The 26,971-nt window shown below is 35.2% G+C and overlaps 1 protein-coding gene across 2 annotated transcripts in view; it reads right to left on the reverse strand.

Moving 5' to 3' along the window:
• Window positions 1-26,971, reverse strand: part of LOC144970225 (chromodomain-helicase-DNA-binding protein 4-like) — a 39,863-nt gene that overhangs the window by 12,442 nt on the left and 450 nt on the right. Inside the window, exons 2-26 of one of the 2 annotated variants that reach the window (XM_078909642.1) lie at window positions 23,844-23,933; window positions 21,274-21,407; window positions 20,813-20,905; window positions 20,394-20,534; window positions 19,933-20,086; window positions 19,135-19,259; window positions 18,716-18,901; window positions 18,307-18,450; window positions 17,691-17,867; window positions 14,855-14,968; window positions 14,430-14,504; window positions 13,301-13,494; window positions 12,680-12,808; window positions 11,800-11,938; window positions 11,221-11,412; window positions 10,699-10,835; window positions 9,934-10,135; window positions 9,626-9,747; window positions 9,291-9,464; window positions 8,894-9,035; window positions 7,956-8,087; window positions 2,202-2,319; window positions 1,952-2,076; window positions 1,115-1,361; window positions 47-198 (exon numbers count right to left, since the gene is read on the reverse strand). In XM_078909642.1, coding sequence (XP_078765768.1) covers window positions 47-198; window positions 1,115-1,361; window positions 1,952-2,076; window positions 2,202-2,319; window positions 7,956-8,087; window positions 8,894-9,035; window positions 9,291-9,464; window positions 9,626-9,747; window positions 9,934-10,135; window positions 10,699-10,835; window positions 11,221-11,412; window positions 11,800-11,938; window positions 12,680-12,808; window positions 13,301-13,494; window positions 14,430-14,504; window positions 14,855-14,968; window positions 17,691-17,867; window positions 18,307-18,450; window positions 18,716-18,901; window positions 19,135-19,259; window positions 19,933-20,086; window positions 20,394-20,534; window positions 20,813-20,905; window positions 21,274-21,407; window positions 23,844-23,933 — 3,638 coding nt within the window. The remainder of the gene's footprint in view (window positions 1-46; window positions 199-1,114; window positions 1,362-1,951; window positions 2,077-2,201; window positions 2,320-7,955; window positions 8,088-8,893; window positions 9,036-9,290; window positions 9,465-9,625; window positions 9,748-9,933; window positions 10,136-10,698; window positions 10,836-11,220; window positions 11,413-11,799; window positions 11,939-12,679; window positions 12,809-13,300; window positions 13,495-14,429; window positions 14,505-14,854; window positions 14,969-17,690; window positions 17,868-18,306; window positions 18,451-18,715; window positions 18,902-19,134; window positions 19,260-19,932; window positions 20,087-20,393; window positions 20,535-20,812; window positions 20,906-21,273; window positions 21,408-23,843; window positions 23,934-26,971) is intronic. The other variant, XM_078909643.1, reaches the window with a different exon arrangement.

A 26,971-nucleotide genomic window follows, 5' to 3' on the forward strand; every position in this document is an offset into this window, starting at 1 on the left:
CATGTTACTAAAAAATGTTTTTAAAGTCATTTTATACAACACTTACCTCTTCCTCACCCTCCTTGATAGTGTATGTGGCAACCTTGAAGGAGCTGAGGTATTCATTCATAGCCATTTCTTTCTCAACTTGACCTGCTTGGGTCCTGTCCAACAATTTCTTGATAGCTGATTCGTCATATACAATACGATCTTCAGAGCCTTTGAAAAAAGAGATAATGAGGCAACTATTAAATAGTGTCAAAAGTTATAAATGACAGTCACCAAAAATAGCTGACAAGAGAAGAGAGAATAAAGAGAATATGCCCCTAAATTAAGCAATGCTAGATTGCTCATTCTTTCTATAAATCATGGTACTGCTGTATTTCAAGCAATTAAAAGTTAAAGATTCAATATGACTAGTTCTTCCCATAAATGGCCAATGTCAAATAAGCTGATGTTTGTTTTTGTTTCTTGTTTTTAAGGGTTTATGGCGCTTGCATAACATTAAGGTCATATCAGCGCCAGTAAAAAGGAAGAAAATGGGAGAGTAATAAGTTCTAGACTTACAATTATAGCACCCAAGAAAAAGCAAGGCAAAGGGGAATTGGATCAAAAAGGGAACAGATATAGATTCCAAAAGCACACTATCAAAGTACTTAGTTTGAGATCACCTAAAAGTCTCATCCAGTCACAAGCACAGGTCCCCACTAAGAGGAATACACTCAAATGTTTACAAATCATATATAATATGTAAACAAAACATAATACATTACATAACAGAGAGATGATTTACAAGGAAAAAAATATTATCTCCCAAAACTAACTATACATTTGACTGTTTCCCTCTCAGCAAGCGTATCCGGTCAGGGCCAGGACAAAAGCAAGTAATCTCATTCCAAGACAAAGACAGAAAGCTAGTTGGAAAACAGATATAGGGGAATAGAAGACACAGTAAGTACCTCCCTGCCCACTATGGGAGGTCAGGAACCCCACCCAGTCAATAAGCTGACATCTGCCCAAGATGCATAATGCCAGTTATGAAAAAAAAGACCTTACATATGTTGTTACAACCCTAAAAAACTAATCTCTTCTGACTTATTTCATATAAATTCAAAAATATCCTCATCAACTTTACCTTGTCCATCTTTATTAGCATCTTCATCTTTGAAAAGTTCCTCTGTACCAAACTTGAGGATGTCATCCAGCTCCTTCTTGCTCATAGTGCCTCCTTTATTCCCAAGACCTGGTCGTACCACCAAGTGGGTCAACATCATCTTCCTCTTTGCCACCTGTGTGATTCTCTCCTCCACTGAGTTACGAGTCACAAATCGGTAAATCATCACACGGTTTGCCTGTCCAATACGATGGGCTCGACTGAAAGCCTGAAAATGGAAATCAAAGGAAGGTTCATATTTCATCATGTTGTGCTATGCTCCACTAAGCTGACGATCAAGGCTCTCCACTCTTAATTTTTCCTGCATCTTCTGCTCCGTTCATATATTTACATTTGATTAAAAATGAATACAAAAAAAAAAGCTTCAACTCCCTTTCACTGAGTACAAATGAAAGTACACTAGCAATTCAAAATGTACAAACCAAAATGTTAACTACTTTGCAATCTCACAATCATGATGCATTCTTAAAGGAAATAGGAAGATGCAATTAATTTAAATGAAAAAATTGATATGACTGGCAAAGCAACAAGATTGCTTAAAAAAGAGATTGAAACACTGTTTCAGTTCACGACTTTTTAATCAAGGCAATTAGTTTTAACCCCAAAGAACTTGCAGTTTTCTAAATCGTAATTGATTCAACTCAATTTCAAGAATAATTACAGTTGTCACACTATGCAAGACACCAAATCATATGATAATTGCCTAATCATATTCTATGACACACTTCTGATATGCTCATTCAGGATCCACTGTGACAATGTTGTCGAAAAAAAATTTTTTAAAAAGAACAAACAAACCTGAATATCATTGTGAGGATTCCAGTCTGAATCATAGATAATGACAGTGTCAGCTGTTGCCAGGTTGATTCCTAAGCCTCCAGCTCTTGTAGACAGGAGGAAACAGAAAGCCTGTGAGTCTTTGGCTGAAAAGAAAAGACAAATAAAAGATAAAGCATGAAATAAGAAAAAAAAAAAAAAATCACATGTAAAAAGAAAATTCTGAAAGAGCTAAATATTGGAAATATTGATGCTATAGTTGTATACTTACAATTAAATCGATCAATAGCGTCTTGTCTCATAATTCCAGTGATACCTCCATCAATTCTCTCATAACGGTAATTTTCAGCCTCCAAGAAATCTTCCAACAAATCCAACATTTTTGTCATCTGGGAAAAGAATAATTAGCAAAACATTATTTATGAGCAGATACAAGGGTGAGTCAAAAAGTAATGGGACTCTGCTTATTACTTTAAAACAAATTGAATCAATACCATGCATTATACCTCAAATTAAAGCTTGGTATTAGCCAAGTAGAAAGCTACTTCTCAACAGTCTCCTAAATAGCCACAGTCCACCTTTTTGTAAAGTCATGTACCCAGACCTCGTAAAACTGGGTTGACTGAACTTTGAGCCAATTTTTCACTACTGCCTTGGCTTCTTCATCATCTTCAAAGCGATGTCCCTTCATTGCCTCCTTCAGTGGCTCAAAAAGATGAAAGTCTGAAAGTGTCAAGTCTGATGAATTAATAAAGGATGGTGAGACATCGTTGTCCATCAAAATGATGTGATTACCTGCCTTTTCCTGGCATTAGGTTGTGAAAGGGCTTTTTCATGAAGAAACAATATTCATTCCATCTCAGGGAGGCAGGATTGGATTATTTTGATCAGTACTGATCCGCAACCCATTCCAGCTCGTGTCAGGGTCCACGTAGGGGCATTCTTCCCGCCCGCCTCCTGGGCAACGGTTGGAGTATTCCGAAAGGAACTTTCTAACCGGCTGATGACACGAGTTTCTATGTGTCTGAGGTGACGGATGAAGGGAGGAATCAACCGCCGTGGCCAGATTGCCCTAGTTCACGCAATAAGCTGTGCTAGCCCCATGACGCTGGTGGGGTGAAGGGAAACTGTCACTCTACAAAGATACCCTCCTGGACTCCCAGCCTAGACACCATTAATGGGTGGACAGAGCTCATAGCCTTGGAAAGCAGTCTGTCTAGGAGAAGGAAAACTCCAACTTCAAACCACCACTGCCTTGTGGATCTGGGAAGATGAAAGGCTATGGAATCACATCCAGAGAATAAAGAACCGCTGAAGTCGGAGTCGCACAGCCGAAAGGCGCAAATAGTCTGGAGAGGGAAACCAACCCAAAAATTAATGTGACACGCATCCTCCTCACAATGATGGACAACAAAACTGCCGGACGATATGGCGCGAAGTCTGGGGATTCCCGCCGGACGGACCTAGTGTCGAGCCCTGATAAACAGGGTTCACCCAAGCGATCTGGTGGTACCTTGCCCTCCTACTGTGGAACCAGGGTAGGAGATGCAAGGTTACGGACTACTGGAACTATCAAATTGCTACAATGGAATGCAGAAGGGATACAACATAAAAAGACTGCCCTCTCCAAGTTTCTTCAGGATGAGAAGATATTGCCTGCATACAGGAGACACACCTCACAGAAAACATTAGGTGTTCAATAAGGGGATATCAACATTTTAGGAAAGACAGAAAAGAATGGAACAAAGGTGGAGTAATCATCTTCGTCAGAAATGACATAGCGACAAATGAAATAACGACAGATGAATCTGTTGAAATATTGGCTGTAAAAATTACCAAAAACAAATTGCAATACACAATATATAACTGTTACAGCCCACCATCAGAGAATCTGCCAATTGAAAACATAAGAAATGAAGAAGAACAGTTCATTGTTGTGGGAGACTTCAATAGCCACTCCCCAAGCTGGGGATACAATGACTTAGACAGAAAAGGTGAAACCCTTGAAAATTGGCTTACAGACAGTAAGCTTCAAATTGTCAGAAATGAAGATGACCCAGATACATACTTCTCAAGAGCATGGAAGACAACATCAACCCCAGACCTAACTCTCATATCTGAAGATCTCACCGGAAAAGTCAGTAAACAGATAAAGGAACAACTGGCAGGAAGTGATCATCGTCCCATTCTGGTTGAAATAACTGAAGAATATGCAAAAGACAGAAAGGCACCACCTCCGAGATGGAATTATAAAAAAGCAGACTGGACTCTGTTTTCAAAGTTAACTGATAGTTATACAAAAGAGATAAACTGTAAAACAAGGAATGTAGAAAAATCAGCCAAAGCTTTCACAAAATCAATCATGAAAGCTGCAAAAGAATCAATCCCCAGAGGATCAAGAAAGGACTACTGTCCAGGATGGACTGAAAAATTAGGAAGTCTCAACAGCCAAGTCACTGAACACAGAAAAAAAGCAGAGAGAGAGCCAAATGATGAGAATATGGAAATTTACAAAGAGGCTGAAAAAACTCTCAGGAAAGAAACAATAAAAGCAAAACAGGAAGCATGGCATGAAAAAACCAGACAACTTGACTACGACAGAGATGGAAGAAAATTATGGAACCTAACCAAAGCTCTAAGTGGACAAGAAAACAGATATGCTGCACCATCAGTAGAAGATGATCAGGGGAGGATTCTCAACAAAAAACAAGCAGCAAACTGTTTTATGAAGCAGTACTCAAGTGTTGGGAGTATACAGATTAGAAAAGAACGAAAACGAGAAGTCCACAAAGAATTGAGAAAACACAAGGATACACCCAAAGAATCCACAGATGATGTCATGTTCAGTTCGATTAAAAAAGAAGAAGTAGAAATTGCCTTGAAATCTCTAAAAACGAACAAATCACCAGGTCCAGATGATGTTACTAATGACATGTTGAAACACCTAGGAACCCTCACAAAGAGGAAAATGAAACAACTGTTCAATGCAAGTTGGAAACAGGGTAAACTTCCACTCAAATGGAAACAGGCAACCATGATACCAATTAAGAAGGATGGCAAGCCAAAAAATAAAACCGAAAGCTACCGACCAATAAGTTTGACAAGCTGCTTGGGTAAACTGATGGAGAGAATTGTTAATCGCCGTCTCCAATGGTATTTAGAAAGCAATAAGTTGATATCAGATGAACAGGCTGGTTTCAGACAATTACGCTGCACAGAGGACCAGATAACATACATCTCGCAGCTGATCGAAAATGGTTACCAAGAAAAAAAACACACAGTCACAGTTTGGGTGGATATGGAAAAGGCATTTGACAAAGTCTGGACAAAAGGACTACTTCTCAAACTTAAGAAAGCCAACGTTTCACACAACATGTTTGCATGGATTAAAGATTACCTCACAAATCGAAAAGCAAGAGTCCAATCTCAAAACTCTTAAAAGCAAGCTAACGAACATGACAAATGGAGTACCACAAGGCGGGGTTCTCTCACCAACCCTCTTTGTCGTTTTTATCAATGACATCTGCGAAACCAAATGCAGAGGAGTAAAAGCAGCCATGTATGCAGATGACCTTGCACTGATATGCACTGAAAGAAATATTGGTACTGCAAAGGCCAGGATACAGATGACTCTTGATGCTTTGAGCAAATGGACAAAAGACTGGGGTATGAGAGTAAATGCTGATAAAACCACATACACAACATTCAGCTTATCAACCAAAAAGCAATCTATGCGATTAACTTTAGATGGAAAGATTCTGAGAGAAGACCTTATGCCTAAGTATCTAGGAGTGAAATTTGACCCTCGACTCACTTGGAAACATCAAATAGATGAAAGTCAACAGAAAGGGTACAAGAGAATGCAGCTTCTCCGAAAACTTGCTGGAACGCAATGGGGAGCAAACTCAAACGTCCTGAAGAAGACATATCTTGGATATGTAAGACCTGCAATAGACTATGCCATATCGGCATGGGGAACGTGCTCACAGGCTCAATTTCAAAAGGTTGAAAAAGTCCAAAACCAATGCCTACGCGTGATCACTGGAGCAATGAAAACAACACCAATTCACAAGATGGAAACCCACACAGGAATAAAACCTCTCAAAGAACAACGAAATTTAAAAATAGTGACACAATTCTCAAAGATAAAATTCATGGAATCCCAACCACTGCATCCAAGTACAATGGAAAAGAAAGAGAATCGACTCAAAAGGGAAAACTTCATCGCCTTGGGACAAAAACTAGAGAGCGAATATAAAGTGACACCAAAGGAAGATATTGCCCAAATCAATGTCCCAAATCTCAAACCACCACCGTGGAAAAAGAAACAAAAATCCATAACCATCAACAAGAAAAACATTCGAAGCAATAATGACAATGCTCAAACCCTAAAGATGATCGATAAAAAATACCCAATGACCAACTGGATAAGAGTTTATACAGATGGCTCAGTTTCCGGCCCCCTCATGAATGGAGGTGCTGGTGCACTCATACACTGGACAGATAAAACAGAAACAAAAATATCTGTATCAGTGGGTTCAATGTGCACAAGTACTAAAACTGAAGAAAAAGCCATCCTCAATGCAACAAAAGAACTATCCAGAGATCACAGAATATACGGGAAAAATGTGGTTTACTTGACAGACTCTGATGATGCTCTCCGGTCTATTGAAAATTACCAGGACTCTGAAGCCGCACACACTGTGGAGGCCCTTGAGGGCTTATCTGATAAAACAGGAAAAATTGTGCTGCAGTGGATTCCAAGTCATGTAGGTATATATGGAAATGAAATTGCCGATCAACTGGCCAAAGAAGGAGCCCAGAAGGAACAACCGAAGTCGTCAATCACTTACCATCAGCAAAAGAAAATAATAAAGCTAAAAATAGACAAAGAAAGGAATGACACACACCTAGAACACAACAAGCAGGATCCAATCCATGCCATTCAGCGAAGTAGCCAAGTCACTCTATTCCGCCTCCGAACAGGACACAATAGACTAAGAGGACATATGTTTACAAAGCTAGGTATTGGAACAACCCCTTATTGCCCATGTGGAACCGACCATGAAACCACTTTACATGTGCTTATGGATTGCCCATTATACAACGTGCAACGTTCGAACCACTGGGTCACCCCTACAACACTCAACACAAAGCTCTATGGTGAGGCTGAGGACCTAAAGCGGACCACAGACTTCATAGCAGATATCGGACTGCAGCCATAGATGTCCATCAGAGGAACGAAGAAGAAGAAGAAGAAGAACATTCCATCTCAAAAGCCGGTCTCACTCGACGAATTTTTGCTTTCAGTTTCTTCAAGCTCTATTCAGAGTTGACAGTAGGGGGTCCCGATAGCTCAGTTGGTAGAGCATTCGCTTCACATGCAAAGAGACCAAGGACCAAGATCGATCCCGGGTGCAGTCGAGATTTTTTCCGACCCCCTGTCCACCCAGCAGTGAATGGGAAGCTGAGTTAGATTTGGCAGAAAGTACTTTGCAATAGGCTAGCAAGCAATTGTTATTGTTTGTTTCATGCTATAGAAACCGGGATAAACTCCAGCTCCATGGGCCCTATGGCTTTAGAGGACAACTTACTTAAGAGTTGACAGTGGCTCCCTGTGTTAGGAAATCAACGAGGATTAACCTCTAATATCTCAAAACACTGTTGGCATGTTGGCATGATTGTCCAAGCTGATTTCTCAACTTTGAAGATTGTTGGTCTTTGGGGAAGAGGGGTGTCGCCATTCCAATGATTGTCTCTTCGACTCCGTAGTAGATTTGTCCCATTACTTTTTTACTCACCCTCATACACGTGAGTAATTGAAAAACTTGTGAAGTGCTCTGTTCTTTTATCTATCTTAAACTTAAATACAAAATATTATCAACCTCATACAGATTGTAAACTATGTCCATCCCACCCTCAACCACCTCCTTTCAAATTTAGGGATCAGATCAACAATTATGACATGTTTATAAAGTTCAAATGAGATTCTGTATTACAGCACAAAATTACCAAAATTACTAACCTGTGAGAAAATTAGAACTCTGTGGCCTGTGTCAAACAATTGTTTCAAAATTTTAGACAGGAGCTCCAGTTTTCCACAAGCCTTTATAAGTGATGACCCTTCAAAGGCATTGTTAGCTGTCCTGGTAGCTTCCTGTAATATACAAACGACAGAAGTAAATGCAAAATTTCCAATAACTATTATCATGTAAAAGGGATTGGAAAATAATATATTCAAAGAGAATAAAGGGAAAAGTATACTAGAAAGACTTGTGAAACACGTCCAATGATAATGCTGCAAGTTTGATGCATTTTGAGGATACATTAAACTCTATGAGTAGCCAAAGTAAGGCTTATTGTCTCTCAATTTTAAGAGATCAACATACATGTATCAAGTTCCATATAGCCACCAAAAACCAGCCAGTCATGCTATGAATTAGAAGTAAACCACTTTAAAAATAATAAATTGCACACATATTTCTTCAAACCTCGAACAAGCTATAGATATAAAACATGGACCTAAGCGACAAAAATCAGAATTTAGCCTGATTGGTTCAGGGGAAAAAAATCAAGCTTCGTTTAATGGCAATAGCAACACTTTTCGTTTGATCACATCACTGCCAGAGCTCATTTACATAATTATTTATGGATTTTATCTGTACAGGCCACAACTCATTGACATCATTTTTTATGGATTTTATCTGTACAGGCCACAACTCATTGACATCATTTTTTATGGAGTTTATCTGTACTTACAGTTAATAAAATCATGTCTGACATGGCACTGGGTATCTATACAAGTAGAAGGCCTGGATTTAATGACCTGAGCAGAGGCTATGTATAAAACACAAAACAACTTCCTTAACAGGTTACCACTAAAGTTTATCTCGTCTACATTGTGGTAGTAACTGTCTATCCACCCTTTGACAGGATATTAAAAAATGAGGTCTGTCTACTCACTGCTGCAGCAACAGGAAAGAGATATGGATGATTACAGCATTTCTTCAGATCCATCATAATATTGAGAAGTGAGGTCTGATTGCTGCCTCCTTTGATATTCAACGCTTCATAGTTCCTGGCAAGAATGTACTTATAGTATTTCCTGAAAAGAAGAAAAATAAATTAAGAATGTATTATACGAAAGAAGGCAACTTCATAAATCAGAACACAACACAGTAAATTCATTGAGACAAATTTTACCATTTTGTCTTCCCCTTCAACCAGAATTGTATAGGTAGAGACAATGTTTTTAATTTTTTTAAAATTTTGAGCCACTTCCTCAATATGATGCAGGGCTCAATCAAAACGAAAAGAAAATAATCCTTTAAAAAATATTAGTCTGTAAATTGCTACTCACTTTTGCAGAGCGCTCAATTCCACCCTAACAATGAATTCTGATTTAGACGGCATTCCTTCCAATACATCAGCCTTCAATCTCCTGAGAAGATGGGGTCCAAGCATGTCATGAAGCTTCTTAACTTGGTCCTCTTTGGAAATGTCTGCAAACTCATCCAAAAAGCCTTGAAGATTGCTGATGACAAAAACAAAGAGTGTGAAAAGAAATAATAAAATTTAAGTCAATCCCAGCAATGACTATACAGAGAATATAAAAAAGAAATGAGGTAATGTTGTCGTATAGTACTAATGACTAATGTTTTGAATTGGTATATCAAATCAATAGTTTCAACTTACTTGAAATTATCAGGTGTGAGGAAATTGAGCAGATGGAACAACTCCTCTAGATTATTCTGCAGGGGGGTGCCAGTAAGCAATAGCTTGTATCCCAATTTGTAGTTTGACAGAATGCGGAAAAACTGAAGAATAGAAATAGATATTTAATATATTTAACATGGTCACTCACTGGAGGTTTGTTTGGTAATAAATATTACAAAATTTAAAAAATACAATATTAAACTATCTCAACCAACTTTAGAGTAAGTTTAGCATATTTGCACAAGATTCAAAAGTGTAGTTTTAGGTCCAAAAAAATGTAAAGTTACCTTTGATTGGTTGTTTTTCAATCGATGAGCTTCATCAACTACAAGAACTGCCCAATCCATAGATCCAAGACAAGCCGTGTCAATGCTGATCAATTCATAAGACGTAAGCAGTACATGGAATTTGACATTGGAACCAGACTTCATACGAGAGGCTTTGGCACCTCCTCTCATTGCATTGTCATCAAATGAAAACTCGTGTTCCCTGAGTAATAAAAAAGGGGTAAAACAAAATCATGCTAAGACAGGTTTAATAAGAACTTTAAATGCAATCAATATGTGCCTGACACTATTATTTAAGGTAATCCACTAATGTGCAATTGTCATACATGACACTGTCACATTTAAATAAGCTCAGACAAGAACCCAACCAACCCCCCAACCCAAAAAAAATTAAATTAAATTAAATTACAAACGTATGGTATACATAACTAGAAATGGTATTTAAAAGGCTAAATATTTTCAGAGCATAAAAAGACCTTTTGTATTAAGGTTTATAACATCATCTACAAGAGTTACTCAATCTGTTGGACTGTAAAGAAAGCTATTCTATATTGTTTGTTAGCTTGTAACGAGAGCTATTCTATGGTCTTAGACAATCTATGGAACAAGGTCTTAACTGTTACATTATATTAAAAAAGTCACTCATGTCTGTTTAATCAAAACGCTTTACTCATACACATTATATGGTTTACTTCACCTACCACCTTGTAACAGAAAGCGATTTTTCAAAGGCATTTCAAGACCACTTGCTTCAAAATGACTTACCTGATAACAGTTCTGGAATCTTTGTCTCCAATGTATGTGACAACATAAAGGTCTGGAGCCCAAAACTCAAACTCTCTTTCCCAGTTGATAATGGTGGACAGTGGAGCACTGACTAGGAATGGACCTTTGCAATGACCCTTGAGAAACGAGTTATTGAGAAAAAAAATTGTAATCATTCATTAGCAAATACTTAACCCTTTTACAGGAATATTTAACTTCTTTACAATCATAATTTTTCATACTATCTATCTGGTCTTAAATACAGATCTATCTGTATCACCAAACCAGTAGTAAAAGTAATGTAACTTAAGCTTAAGATGTCACATCACTGTTAATGTTACTCATACCTTTGGAAGAAAGCATGAAGAAATTTGAAGTAGCATCAAACTCTTCCGGCAAAGTTTAATTTACAAAATGGAATGAAATTTCAAAATTTCTAAAAATAACAGAAGAAAATAAAATCAACTTCACTGCTTACAAACTCTCTGAATTTCACCATATAATATAAGGGGTTAAACTTACCTCCTTGTAAAGAGAATAGAGGAAAACAATGGTCTGAATAGTCTTTCCTAATCCCATCTCATCAGCAAGGATTGTATCTGTATTATTTGCCCATGAATAACGCAGCCAATTGAGTCCGTCAAGCTGATAAGGATGCAGTCGTCCTCCAGTATCATCCAGGTATGGAGGTTGTTTGTCTAGCTGTTTACGGAGCTGTTGTGGTGGGGGGAAAAAAAATCAGATTTTAATCCTACACTCAATTACACATTTCAGGATTTAAAAAATGTTTTGTTTAAAACATAGGCGAAATTCCCCTTCTCCATATCTCATTCAAACTATGGGCAAGTAGGATCAAGAGAAGCTAATAAAATAGTCTAATGAGAAAAACATCACTCTGTACATGAAATAAATAAAAGGATAAGCTCCAACAGCATGGCAACCAAAGCTCAAATATCTTTAAATCGCTTTTACGCAGTTTAAGATATGTAAAACTACTTTAAACCAGTATTCAGACTCCCCTCCCCACTCTAACCCACCCATGTAAAATCTTAATTGAGAGTAAAGATTTAAAGGGAAATTCCGGTAGTCTTCAAAGCTTACATCTGTGGTTGGATAAGCAGGGGGCATTTTGGACAGGAGCTCTTCATCAATTTCTTTCTTCTCCTTTCTGCTTTTGCTTTTGCTCTTCTTGCCTGTTTTCTTGGGTGGAGGGGGCTCCTCATTACCATACATCACAAGCCTGAAAAAATAATCATAACCTTTAATCATGCAATACCAAATAAAATCTGACAATCACACATCACTTATCTGTCACAAATAAAAAGCAAAACCAGGCGGGATGAAATTTAAAACAAAAAAAAAAAGAAAAAGACACAAAATGCAGAGGATGAAAAAGAAACAATTCATTATTGAGGCGGAGCAAGAAGAAGATGAAAAGCAAAAATTGGTTGAAATTGCAAATTACTGATAAAGATTCCCAAAATAACAAACATCATTTCCCAAATTGTTTTCGAATCAATTTACAATTCAAAGAATTTACCATTGAAATTTCAAGTACAAGAAAATTATCATGTGTTATTCTTACTATATTTTCTTGACAAAAAAACCATCTGCAATATAGTTGCTGAATGGAATTGAGTTGAAATATAATATTGTAAAGAAATTTCAAATAATCTGAAAGCTAATGTCGAAACTCCTATCACAAAGTTTGATAATTAATCCATGAGAACTGAAAAAGAAAGCTAACAATTAATGATAAAATTTGGATTAAACAATTTGGAAAAAAGAAAATTAGATAAAACAATATAAGAATAGGAAAAAAAAAAGAAAAAAAGAGGGGAGAGGTTTCAGAAGGAGAGGTGGAATTACTGCTTAACCATATTTCAAGAAATTGAAAAATAAAAATTAAAAAAAAAAAAAAAGATAAGATTGTTTTGAGGTATTTTTATATCACTTTCATGAAAAACTAATGAAATCCTACCTGAGATTCCTGTATTCTTCAATTGCTTTAGAAATATCAGCAATGTCTGCATCTTCTTTCTCCCATGTAGCCATGTCATACGGCAAATCTCTCCACTTCACTAGATAGTAAGTGCCTTTGTCTGTATCCCTGTGAACGGCGGAAGTACAATTTTGTTATTATAGATCTTTTTTTTAAATCTGTTATTACTCACAATTTTTTTTTTAAAGCCTACCAAATCTGACATGATCGTGAACATATATTTATTTTGAGATTGAAAAGCCTTATTAGTAAATATCTAAGAAAGATTGGAAATGAGGAGATTTTACCTTGGATAGAAATTAAATTACTTAAAAATTAAAAACGACTATTTTTATTTTATATATCAATTCCAAGACTCACGAATTTTAATCATTTCTGAGACAGTAGTTTATAGGTTGGCAAATAGATATACATAACTACCATATTCCTTAGAAAAAAAAAACGAATTTCATAGTTTTTGTCAATGCTAAAAAATGAAGTTAAAAGACAGTTTTGTGATCTTTGAATGAAAATAAGGTATAAAGTGAAGGAGCACAACACAATGCCTTGATCTAGAAAAAAAAAAAAAAAAAAAAAAAAAAGCACAATAAGGCACATTACATGTGATTGATGATTCTGTGAATATTCAGCCATTCTGGTCTCACACCATAGCGATAGAAACGCTCCTCCAAATTGTGTGGATCCTCTTCCTTAATTTTGTCTCGGTAGCTGCTTCCATCCTCCAATGGAGGTGGTTCATCCATATCCACACGACGGATGTAGTTACGGTAGAGAGCAGGATGGTAAACATCCAACTGAAATATATTACAAGATGTTTATGAAAAATCACAAAGCTGTTTTGTTTTCGTTTTTAAGGGTTTTTTACGGCATTTGCAAAATAAATTTAAGTCATTTCAGTGCTGTGATAAAGGGAAGAAAATGGCATGTCAAAAAATTATAGATTTACAATTAAAGTAGCCAAGAAAAAGTAAGACAAAGGGTAATGGATTCAGATAGGGAACAGATGTAGATTCCAAGAGCATACTATCATTGTGTATAAAAGTCTCATCCAGACACAAGCATAGGTCCCCACTAAGAGGAACTCACTCAAATGTTTACAAATCATTATATAATAATGTGTGTGTGTGTGTGTGTGTGTGTAAAAAAAAAAATAATACAGTTTATAATAACAGAGAGATGATGACAAGGGAAAAAAATATCTCCCAAAACTAACTATACATTTGATTGTTTCCCTCACTCCAAGACAGAGACAGAAAGCAAGAGAAAAACAGATATAAGGGGATAAAAGGCACAGTAAGTAACTCCTTGTCCACTACGGGAGATCGGGAACCCCACCCAGATAAAGCTGAATGTTATTTATAAACAACAGGAAATGCAATAATGCAACAGAAGGCTTGGTTTTCCAATGTGTCGAAAGTAAATGTTTGAGGGAATCATGCTTAATTAAACCTCTAGTTGTATTGTATAAAAGGAGAATCTGGGATAAACAGGTAGGTTTGTCAACAAAATTCTGTTTAGGCTTAGATCATTATTACACAAATCTAAATTCTCTGACAAAATACTCTGTTATGAAGAAAATAAAATTTCATTTCAATCAAGTTGATCACTAATTCATAAAATATGGGTGTATTGCATTGTTAAATTAGATAAAAAGTAAAGAAAATCATAAGAATGCTAACAGAGTAATAATGAATAAATAAATGAATGAATTAGAATAGGACAATCTTACCTGAAGTTCTGATATCCAAGAACAGTGCCAATAAGACATATCGTGCCATTTTATAAAGAACTCTCTTAACGGTTTCTGAAATACATATGTACGACAGCATTAGGTACACAAAAAAATGGATAAAAATGCAATAATTTTTTTTTTAAGAGAAAGAAAATAAAAAATAAATCAATCAATCCAAAATTATTGTGATGAAATATCAATAGATTATGATGATGATATTTTTTTAATGGAATACAGTTCATAAAAAATTAATGAACAATAATTGAGAAAATAGTACGAATTAAAAAAAAAATTTTTTTAAATACCCAATTATTGCATGACATTATCCAAGCAAGTCACAGATTCTCATAGCATTTTCACTAAAGAGTCGTAAAATGCACGGATTTAAATATAGTTATGTAATATATTAAAAAGAAACTAACCAGAGCCTTTTTAGGAGTTTCATGATGTGTGTGGTCAAGTTCATCTTCTGTCTTTGGTGGTTCACACCATCTCCAAGTAAGGATCTTCTTTACTTTACCCTTTGGAGGTTTGCACTGAAAAGCAAAATTTCAACATTCTAAATCAAAATTATAATTGCAAGCTGTTCTTTTAATAATTACAGAAAATAGCATGTCCTTGGAGGCAACAAAGAACACAAGTTATCAGATGCCCTAAATCTCATAGAAGTTATCTTGATATAGTCATATATATCCATATGTGACCCTCCGCCTCGAAACGGTATTAAGTCAGATTTTTCAATTTTGGGTTTTTGGTACCCAATCACAGCTTATTTTATGCTTTAAAATTTGATACCAAATTTATATAATTCTGATTATTTATTGTCGAGATATGACCGTTTGAAGTAGGGAGAGTGTGAAAACCAAGTTTTAAGAAAATCGACTTTGAAGTGAGGCACCGTTTTCACGCACAGTTAAATTAATGGGCAAAGATAACTCCTTAGATACGGACATCAAAAATTTGACGAGAATAGTGAAATTTGGCATGAGCTTAGCTTATACATTTACCAATGTACATACAAATTTTTAAAATAATTCAATTATTACTTTTGTAGTTATTCATTATTATGTAAGATGTTCTTAAAACAAATAAAACACTGGGGAAAAAAACGTCGACAATTGCTCACTTTTTCAAGAATTTTTGATATTTAAATAAAGAATCAATGAAATAAGAATTATTAATGTGAATTTTTTGTCTTATTTAATAGAGAAAATACGATTTCAAAATGCCAAAAGTTAAAGAAGGTTGAAATTTGAAAGTACAGTTTTGAAACTACGTGAAGCCGTGTGGGCAGGGAAAAAATTATCAGGAAAGAGGATTAGAGAGGAAGAGAGAGAATGAGAGAGTAAAATACACACACACACACACACAGACACACATGAGAGAGAGAGAGAGAGAGAGAGAGAGAGAGAGAGAGAGAGAGAGAGAGAGAGAGAGAGATATATAGAGAAAAAGAGGAGCAAGAAGGGGAGGGGAGAGAGACTGCTTGTGTTAAGAGGACGCGAGGGAAATATAATAAAGATTGAAACCTGTATAAGTGTGTATGTGTGTGTGTGTTTGTATGTGTGAAAGAAACAAAGGGGAGACGGAGAGAGTGAGGTAGACATGAAGAAAGGGATGGAGGCGGAGCAAAGAATTGTAGGGATAGTTTAAAGAAAGCATTTTGTTACAAAGTAAGTCATAGTCAATCAACTGGAAACATATTGACCAATGAGATTGCAATTAAAGAAATGGGCTGGTCAAATCAATCATTGCATTGTTTCCATTTTGAGTCAGATAACAGCTTGAGGAGGAGGGGTGGGGCTTATTGTGTAGTGACTTACATGAAAACATGTTATTGAATCTCTCAAGTTTTCCTTAGCGTTCCACCACATTGTTCATTGTCTAAAAAGAACCCCCCCCCCCCCCTTTCTTTCAGTATACAAAGAAAGCACGACAAAACGAACATCTCTCTCTCTCTCTCTCTCTCTCTCTCTCTCTCTTCTCTCTCTCTCTCTCTCTCTCTCTCTCTCTCTCTCTCTCTCTCTCTCTCTCCCTCCCTCCCTCTCTCTGTTTGTCTCTCTCTCCCCTTCATCTACCTATCTATCTATCTATCCACTTATCTATCTACCCATCCATCCATCCATCCATCCATCCATCCATCCATCCATCTATCTGTCTATCTGTCTGTCTGTCTGTCTGTCTGTCTGTCTGTCTGTCTGTCTGTCTGTCTGTCTGTCTGTCTGTCTGTCTGTCTATCTATCTATCTATCTATCTATCTATCTATCTATCTATCTATCTATCTATCTATCTATCTATTTATCTATCTACATATCTATTTATCCATTAATAGGTTTGTCTGTCTGTCTGTTTATCTATCCATTTCATTTTTTAGTTACAGTTCATTAATTGTTGAAGGCTCTATCTATTATTCTGCTTTTGTACTTAAAATTAAATGTTTATCCTACAACAATCTCTGTAAGTGTAAGATTAGGCAACTGTTGTCCTATTAAGTCTTAGCATATCCTATAATTTCATGAATAATTAAAGAGGGACAAAGGAGGACCCCCACCTCAATCATTACCCAATACAGCTAGACACAGATATAAAAGCACGTGGTGTGTATCAAAATTGCACAAACACACACGTATGTAACACACGCATGCTGACGTCATGAAGCATCGCCCAAGCATTATGGCCTACAGCCACAGCGCATGTGATGAGCGTTGACCAATCAGAATCATTCATTTGTAAGGTTGTCAGGGAAAAACCTAGACTTGTTTACAGTTTTTAAAGTTCATTATTGGTTGAACCATGAAATTGTGGAAACAGTCATGCTTTCTCTGAGATAGATAAAGACACGCCCTTTGCTGTGATATCTTACATCTTATTGGTGGAGAAAAAGACTCTGTATTACTAAGCTTTGGAAAGGGTGGCTCTCTGAGAGAAAGTCAACTCTCGTTTTGAATGTGTCACTGATAGTTGCATTTTTAAACTTGAAATTTATATAACTTATCGTCAATGTTTATGTTGAATTATTATGTTTTCATGTAGAAAAATTATTGTAGTTTCTGAAACAACCAAAAACTGAAATTTGATAATTTCGACCATTTCCACTTTAAAACCGGTTTTCTTCGTTTTTCAAATCCCGACTTAATACCGGTTCGAGGCGGAGGGTCACATATGTTAAAAATTGTCATTAACAAAGTGAGGGAACTTTATAAAGTAGACAGACTTTGAAAGTGAAGTGAAAAAAAAAGAAAAAGAAAATTTACTCACAGAGCAACGAGGACAATGCCATTCTCCATCAGGGACTCCTTTGATTGGTGGATTCAGACAATGAGTATGGTAGGCAGAAGGACAAAGATCACAGCAGAGCAGCTCCCCTCCATCTTTACAGACTCGACAAAATTCCATGTGGTCATCCTCCTCCTGTTCTTTGATTCCCTCTCCTTCCTGAATGATGCCAATGTTTTTTTAAAATCATTTTAATTTTTCAAATCTGTTTTTTAAAGAAAAAACTAACTATAAAAGACAAGCACAATTTGCTATCTAATGAACACACCTAGGCTTATTTATAACACAGTGTATGATTTTTGAAATTGTTTTTTTTTTTTTTCTTATTTGTATAATTTCACTTTTTCTTTGCAGAATGTGTAAACTGATCTAAAAATAGACATCATCAATTAGTGAAAGATTTGAATATACCCGTGCCTCTCTACGATAGGATCAGTCTTGGAACTATCATTTTTTATGGGAATAAATTTCTTTTTTTTTTTTTGCTTGTCTTAAATTTATTATTAGAGTGACGTAATTCACGGTACAATGCTAGACATAAGGTTTTAATCATGGAGTATAAACTTATTCAAATTCCAAGATAAAATGACAAACTTACACAATGTGGACAGCTCCATTTCCCTTCTGGTGCCTCCTCAAGTTCAGGTTCAAGGCACACCAAGTGATAGGCCCTTGGACAAGTATCGCATAGAATAATCTCACCACCTTGTTGACACACTTCACAATAATCCTGGTGCTCGGTCTGGAAACAATAGAGACAAGGTCAAGAAATATTATGGTCAACATTAAATGAAAATGTGCTAATGGAGTGGCAGAAGATGACCACGATAAAAACTAAATAAAATCCTGAATCACTGATAAAGCAAAAAATCAATTAAATTCATTCGTGGCAATGGAGTACGCCTAAAAGTACCTAAAATATATCAATGAATATAACAATTATTATTAGCATAAGAAGATCTGTCTTAAAACATTCATGGAAACAAAAACGTGTAACACCAACCAACCTCATAGCCCTCAGCATCAGGATCAGTTGGATACTTGTTGGTTAATTTGGTCTTTTTCTTCCTGCCTCCTCGTGGTTTCTTTGTCTTTTTCTTTCCTTTCTCTTTTTCCTCCTTCACCAGAGCTGCCTCCTCCAGTTGCCTTTCAAACTCTTCGTCACTTGTGTTCAGAGCCTTCTCATCATCATCCTAAGATATCAATTTATATGAATAAGGAAAAACCAATACCAGGCAGTTGACACCTTCAAAACCCAATTCTACATTCAACAACAAAACCAAAGCATTTTTAACACACAAATTATAGTTATATGGATATATATGGATATGACAGAGAATTACTTAAACTATCAAAAATAATGAGGCACTCAGCCTTACAGAATGAAATGGTTAATATCAAATGATAAAAAACCCGAGACACATACATCACTGTTCTTCTTCCTCCTCCTTTTCTTTGTGAGTTTGATCTTCAGGGGAGCCACTGATTTTTTACCCTTTGACTTCTTCCTAGAACTTGACTTTTCTTCCTCCTCATCAGAGTCCTCCTCTTCTACAAAATTGAAAACATATTTTACAGTTAGAATATATGGATAGATAATCAATGGCCCAAGCATTGAGTCAATAAACTATTGCATAATTTGAAACTTAGAACATTTTAAATAAAGAATTAACAGGTCAGCGACATAAAGAGGTAGAACAGAGAAAAAGGAAAGGTGTAATCATAATTTCATCAAGAGGCATGGAACAGAACTTGATCGTCAAATCGGTGATTTTTCAAAGATGTGATTGTAGTTTTAGAAGTCTGGAAACACCCCTTGTCTTGTACTTTAAGAAGTACATAACCCATTGTTAAATGGCGGGTGTAATGGGGAAAAGGAAGACGGAGCAATAGCAAATGACAAAGCTCTTGCCACTTGTGATGCTCATGAAAAAAAAAAAAAAAAAAAAAAAAAGCTCAAAACTAGCTTGTTGATGGAGTTTAAAAATTATAAAGAAAATGAAGGAAATTAATTGTGAATTCGACCACACATCATGAAATCCAGGAATTTGTCTAGTGCGTATTCAACAAATAAGTGTTAGACAGTAGTATTAGTGATAACAGGAGAATAACACAACATTAATAATAATGAATTTACGATAATGACAATAATAATAATAATAATAATAATAATAATAATAATAATAATAATAATAATAATAATAATAATAACAATAATAAATACCTCTAAGGGGAGTGGCAGGAGACCCAGAAGGTGTTTTGACTGATACAACAACAGGGGCTGGTATATCTGGAGGTCTCTCTCCCTTGAAAGGATTGTTGGCCACAAATTCTCTCCATTTCATACCAAGCAACATTACTAAGCGCTGCTGTGGAATCTGGGATAAACAAAACGAATAATGGTTCGTAAATAACCTCAGCTTGAACAAAAAAAATAGCAATAAATTCAATGATGGGATGGAAATACAAGAATTGAGGGAACGTTTTTTGTTACCACTTATAAAAAATTCTTTAACATATAACAAAAGTAATGTATTACATTTAAGAGGTGAAAGGAATTACATCTGGAATCCTGGACGAATATCTAGTATAATCTTAAATTAATGAGCCCTCAAAAAAAAAAAAGGGAAGAGATTAAAATGAAAACTCCATACAGATAACAACTCTACTTTATTACACACTCACTTTAGGATTTTCTTTGGCAATCAATGGTCGTACATGTTGACTGAATAGTTTGTAATTGTTGATATTCTTGTAGTCCTCCTCTGTAAATTCACTGTCAATATCATTCAAGCCATTCTCTTCACAAAACTCTGCAGATGTTTTCTGCAACCAAAATATGTTAAATTTAAATATTATATACATAAACAGACTTGTCAACAAACAGCAGAAAGAAAAAAATCGATGTCCAGAAAAATGATACAAAAGTAATTTTAACCCAAAGCCAATGAACGTCTTCATGTTTATGATTATCCATCATTAAAATATACATCCTATTATCTTAAATTTAATGTAAAGGGGTACTCAACAAAAACTTGTAAAAAAATATTTATTTTTTTTTAAACAAACTATATAACCAGATCTAGTAAATTATGTTACTTTACCTGGGCAGGCCTGGCAGATGGTGTTTTCTTTTTCTCCTTTAGCGGCTTAAAACCAAATGACTTTTCTTCATCGGATCCCCCACCATCACTTTCCTGGAAATATTCAATGTACATGCAATATATTCCACGGAGAAAAGAAAATGAGAAAGGACAGCTCAGAAAGGTTTCAAAAGAATTAAGATTTTTTATTATCATTTTTTTTTTTTGGAGGGGGACTGAGTTGAAGCAAATATCCAGAGCCTCTCATCTTTCCCTAGATTTATTTACTTCTGGTGCTCACCTACAAATATACCCTGATCAGTTATTTACTCACTTTCCACTAGCAGCATTTTCAAATTTTTCTCAAAATATATCCAATATTTCACTAGACTGTAAAAAAAAAAATTGTAATTGTAGAGCATTGTCTCATAAGTTTAAAAAACATTTTAAGTGTAAAAAGAGAATGAGAAAAAAAAAATCACCTCTGCATCACTACCATGCTTTCTTTTCTTCTTCTTAGACCTCTTTTTGCGTTCACTGCCATCTTTTTGCTTTCTCTTCCTTCCACGTTTACTAGTCTGTTTCTCTACCAATTCCTCCTCCTCTTCTTCTTCCTCTGAAAAGACACAAAAATTGGAACATACAATATCTTCAAAATCTTTTACAGTGACAGGAGTAAAAAAAATATAGGGGGAAGAAACGAGTTAGGAGACTGAAACTGAAGAAAAGCAATAATCATACCGTCAAACCTCAGTGTTGAAGTCAGTAAATAATATGACATAAAAAAATTGTGCTTTGATCTGTCTTCATTGAAAAGATGTCTACCCCCATTTTTAAAAAAACTTTTGGAGAATTGTTGCTCAAATGTGCTTCAAAATGATTCATTGATATGACAGTAAGGAAGGAAATTTTATATCATTTTTCATATATACAAAGTAGGAGATGACAATTAGATCCCACAAAAAAATAAACAGCCAAATGCTCATTTACACCTGACCACAAAGTGATTCATGTGTATTAAGTTCCTTACTAACCAACAAAATGAGTCAGTGTAACAAATTGCCATGGCTATTTAGCTCAGCTTTATAAAAAAGCACCCATCAGGGCCACATAAAAGGCCCTCTGAAACCAGAGTTTTTCCCACTTTATAGTCTAAACAGATAATGGCAACTGTTTGCTACCTTTCGATAGTACACTAACCTGGCAAAGTACTTTCTTATAGATCTAGCTATCTGATCAGTTAGGTGGACAGATGGGTCAGAGAAAAGCTAGACAATGAAGCGAGTGCCCTTCCACTTGAGCTATGCAAACACCCATTCAGCTTGTTAGTTGATGAACTAAAATATTGTTGTTTTATTATATAACATCAAAACGGCTTGACATAAACAGATTATTTCCACCTTTACATAATAGCACACAACTCAAAAGCAGCGGGAAACCTACAGAAAACCAATATAAATTATAAACCAGAGCGTTTATAAGAATGGTGGCAATCAATTAGGAAAAAGCAAATGAGTCCATGAAAACAAAAATCAACTAATTGAGAAAGAAATTAAAATTACAGTTTAAAAAACAAAAATCATTCAATTACACAAGAAGAGTTAAAGTAAAAACTTTTAAAAAGACAAGAGATGGTCATATCAACAGAAAATTCTATTTACTGTACAATCATCACCACGAAAGCATAAAATGTTACATAATGCAACAGAAGAAAACAGACTACAAAATACTCTCGAGAAACGACATTTTTATTGAAAGAATGAATGAAAACAGAACTATTCGTTCCTCACTTTTCTCTTTTTGTTAATTGTTATTGTAGTGCATTGCAGGTTTAACTTATTAAAGAAGAAGAAAAACAACATAAAATTCATCCAATTAAAAAAAAAGATTTATTAGTTTTGATAAATATTAAATATCTTGTCAGTTTTTATCCCCAAAGATAAATGGGATTTAATATGTTAACATTAATGACCGGAGGGTTTTAACATGGATCACATTTTTTCATTTGTTCTGGGAACACTTAATTAATCCGGTTGGTAGAATTTTTTGTTGTTTTTTTTTTTTTCAGATTACCACCACTCTGAGTGTAAGTTGTAGGTCCGTCTATATACATACAAAAAAAGAGAAAAAGAGAGAGAGAGAGAGAGAGAGAGAGAGAGAGAGAGAGAGAGAGAGAGAGAGAGAGAGAGAGAGAGAGAGAGAGAGAGAGAGAGAGAGAATGCTGTATACATGAATGTAATGAGAGAGAGAGAGAACAAGTTCTTGATTTTTACAAAGTACTGATAGGAGGAGAGAGTGGACAGTAAACTTTTTAATCGATATGTATAAACTTGTCATCAGTCTTAAAATTCACTGCCTCAAAACGTTAAACTTACTGTGGTACTTTCTTCTATGTAACATTTCTGTGTGAATTGTGATTGGGTAACTTCTGATGTGAGGACTAAATATCATATTACACATCTATAGAATTATACTTATTATATTTATTTGCGCAATGTAAACCACTGAATTGTCCAAATTCATTTTTTTTTTATGTTTTTAATTAAAAAATAAATAAATAAATAAATAAATTATGATGCACTACTTTCATGAGATTATTCAAAAAAGACAAAAGAGCCTTATAAAATACAACATCATAACATGAATAGACTGAAACATACACACCAACAAGAAAGTAAACTTTTGAAATTTTAAAAAATAAAAGAGAATTCAAAATGTTCTGTAATATTGAGTCATGTAACTCGACTAAAATCAATCAGAGGAAAGCTTAACCACCATGCTTTAGTTGACAACCTCAATGTTCAAAAGAGAAAACAAAAATAAGGAGTTATGTTGAAAATAGAGAAAATAATAATATTAAATAAAAGAGAATGTAGAAATGAGACAATGAGCAATTCAATCCACACAACAACATGCACTGACATCATTGAACAAATAGCATAACTCTGCATGTAAAACGACATAAAGCAATTTTTCATGGTTCAGCCACAGTAGATGTGAGCACAGTGCTCATGTCAAAAGCACAATATAGCACAGGGATCACAGGACTTACGAACATCCTCATCATTATCACCATCACTCAATGGACCACCACCACTAACAACATCATGCTGACGTGAAGGAGCTTCCAATTGAGATAAGACTGTATCAACATGCAAGTAAGGTGGGAAAGAATCATTTATTTATAAGTTTTACTTGCTTACAAATGTTGAAAGTCAATATTATATACCATACCAGCATTAACATAAAATATTTTTTTTTTTTTTAATTTAATTAAAATTAATAACACTTTTCTGATTCAGTGATCTACAAGAGTGCCAACCATGAAACAGAAATTATTTGTTCCAAAGTCTGGCCCCACACTCATATGACCATTTTTGGTGGGGTTTTTTGTTCACAAAGTCATACATTTTTTTCACAATTTAATTCATTACCAAACGTCTTACCTAACCAGCAATTTACACAATAAATTTTTTAATTGCCAAAAAAAAAAGAAAGATACAAGATCTAATTAGGTTCATGATTAAAAGATTCCTCATGAAAATTTAATTTTAATCCCATTAATTAAAGGTAACATTTCAATTTAAATTATCAAATATTTAGAGTTTAGAGATACAACAAGAAGGAATATATGTTATATACAAGCATAACTGTCCATTCCATGAATGGTACCCGTTCAATGAACGTGATGATAAGACAATTAACTCAAAATTAATGATTAAACTCCACTAAGTTTTTTATATGGGCATGGAGAGATTTCTGCATTTGGTATCTTACATATTTCGCTCATTTATCATAGAATTCATTCTTAATGTTAAGAGTGAAGAATGGTTCATATAAATTTTAAGAAATTAACAGTATTCAAAATAATGAGAGGAACCACTAACTGGTATTGAGTAAATGCAAGTACTCCCGCTTCATTGTCATACTTGCTAACGAATGATGGCGTCTGTTTTCAATGGGTTTGACAAAACAAATTAAGATTTTTCGATAAAATCATCAGTCTAATCAATCTCATAATATACGCAAAACCATCATCATGTCAACTGTAAACAGCATGCAAATTTGGTGACGATTGGTCCAGTTGTTTCAAAGCCTAGTGTTACAAAAATCAATTAAAAATAAGACAATAACATTTTTTTATGAGTCCCGATTCTCTTGTAATTGTGAAAAGAGATCAAACACAATACGAATCTATAGTCATAGTCTATTTTTTTAAAAGACCAGATTTTTTTTCTCTAAATAGAAACATCTATTCATTTGACTCTATTTGCATACATTAATCCTAAAATTAAATTTTCATCATTATATGCTTTACTCCAAATAAATATCAGAAAAAAGGCAGTATATAGTTCCATTGACAATACATTAACCAGAGATATGGTGCAAAGGTAATTCGTAATCAATATACCTATTTCACATCAACCAATATTAATCATTTAATAACGGCAAAACATACTTTAAAATAATTCTATCTGTTTAGAAGTAGAAGACAGCAGATTTGTCTGTTGTCATCGAGATCAGTAATATTATGCAATTCTGGCTTCAATGAAACCAGAGCTGCATTGCAGTTACCACTCTTTTGATAAAAACGGTAACAGCAAGATGCTTATGCCAGGTGAGATCAGTATTGAGCCTCATCTGTAAGGGACTAAAATTATGATTTATCTGGATGGGACAAATTGCAAAAACGAAGTGACTATTTCTCCGAATGCTTGGGAAAAGAAACTTGATCTCTATTTCTCCAAACCGTTTCCGTTTTCAAGATTTATTTTGGTTATTTGCGAGTGTCTCTGTGAATGATGAATGTTTATGCATTTTTTGGGGTTTTCTTTTGCCAGTGCTTAGGCGCTCTGACTTTTATTCCCAACTATCTGTTAGTACTATCTTGGGTTTGTGCTATCCTGTCTTTCAACCTCTGATCCCGTCTTGAAACTTAGGCTTTGTTATTAAGGTTTACTCCTGTTCTCTCTTTGATAGTGCAGTGCGAAGTGCAAAAGTGAACGAGGCATGGAGTTGGGAGTATTCCGAGAGCACACTTTTGATAAAATCCGTCTTTGTCAACAATATGCAAAAAAAAAAACCGTTAGCTTGAATTTGATGATTCATGAGAATTCCCTGTCCACTCTGTTGAGCATTTACTTTTGCATCAACCTTGCGTCCGTAACCCATCAGCTACTGGAAGAATAGAATCCAAGTTTATTTTCTGAGCGTTCGGAGAAACAGAGCCGGCCTTGCAAAAAAATGCAACCCCCCCCCCCCCAACACAAACTAAAGTAGTGTAAATAATATTAATAATGGTATCAGCCAGAATAGTAAACAACAACCGACTGGGCAAATTGTTTTTGAAATTAGAAAAATTACACCACTTACTTTTAAAAGTGAAACATTATCCTAAATAGTAGCCTAATATTTATTGGACAATGCAACTAATTGAAAGTCCATAATGATAATGGCTACTAAAAGTGATGTGAAAATACGGGAATGAGAAAAAAAATATTAGGATATTCCTGATAAAATCAGGAAGGGGGGGGGGGGAGGGTAGAGAGGGAGAGGGAGAGAGAGAGAGAGAGAGAGAGAGAGAGAGAGAGAGGGAGAGAGAGAGAGAGAGAGAGAGAGAGAGAGAGAGAGAGAGGGAGAGAGAGAGAGGGAGAGAGAGAGAGAGAGATGGCAAGTAGATATAATTATTTTTATATTATATGTCAGTAGTATCATCATTACTATCAATGACAATTGAGAAGAATTAATCTTATCATCATCCAATGATCACGTTGTAAATGTAAATCAAAAGAAAAAGATAAGTTAGGGGCATTACAGGCATGTATGCATTGATTTTGTGATGAGGAAAGTGGGACTGAGTAAGAAGTGACACAACAAGACACCGGCTTTTTTGTTCAATTTGTATTTCCCTCCTGTCACTGGTCCTACTCCACCAGCCATAAAAACCTTACTTTCAACTAAATTTAAAGAGATTTAAAAGAATTCATGATTCAGAAGACAGCTGATAGAATAAAATATAATGGAACCAATATATTGAAAGAGAATGATGTCTAGAATAATTAGAATAATCCTGACCCTTGACATCGTTTTGACTGACGAAGAGAGAGCCGGTGGCCTCGAGCATGCGTAACCGATGAAAAAATAAAGCATGAAAATAAAAGGGGAATCCTCAGATTTTTT

The sequence above is a fragment of the Berghia stephanieae genome, chromosome 4 (assembly GCF_034508935.2).
Source record: "Berghia stephanieae isolate SIO BIC M18660-M18661 chromosome 4, UCSD_Bste_1.3, whole genome shotgun sequence".
NCBI lineage: Eukaryota > Metazoa > Mollusca > Gastropoda > Nudibranchia > Aeolidiidae > Berghia > Berghia stephanieae.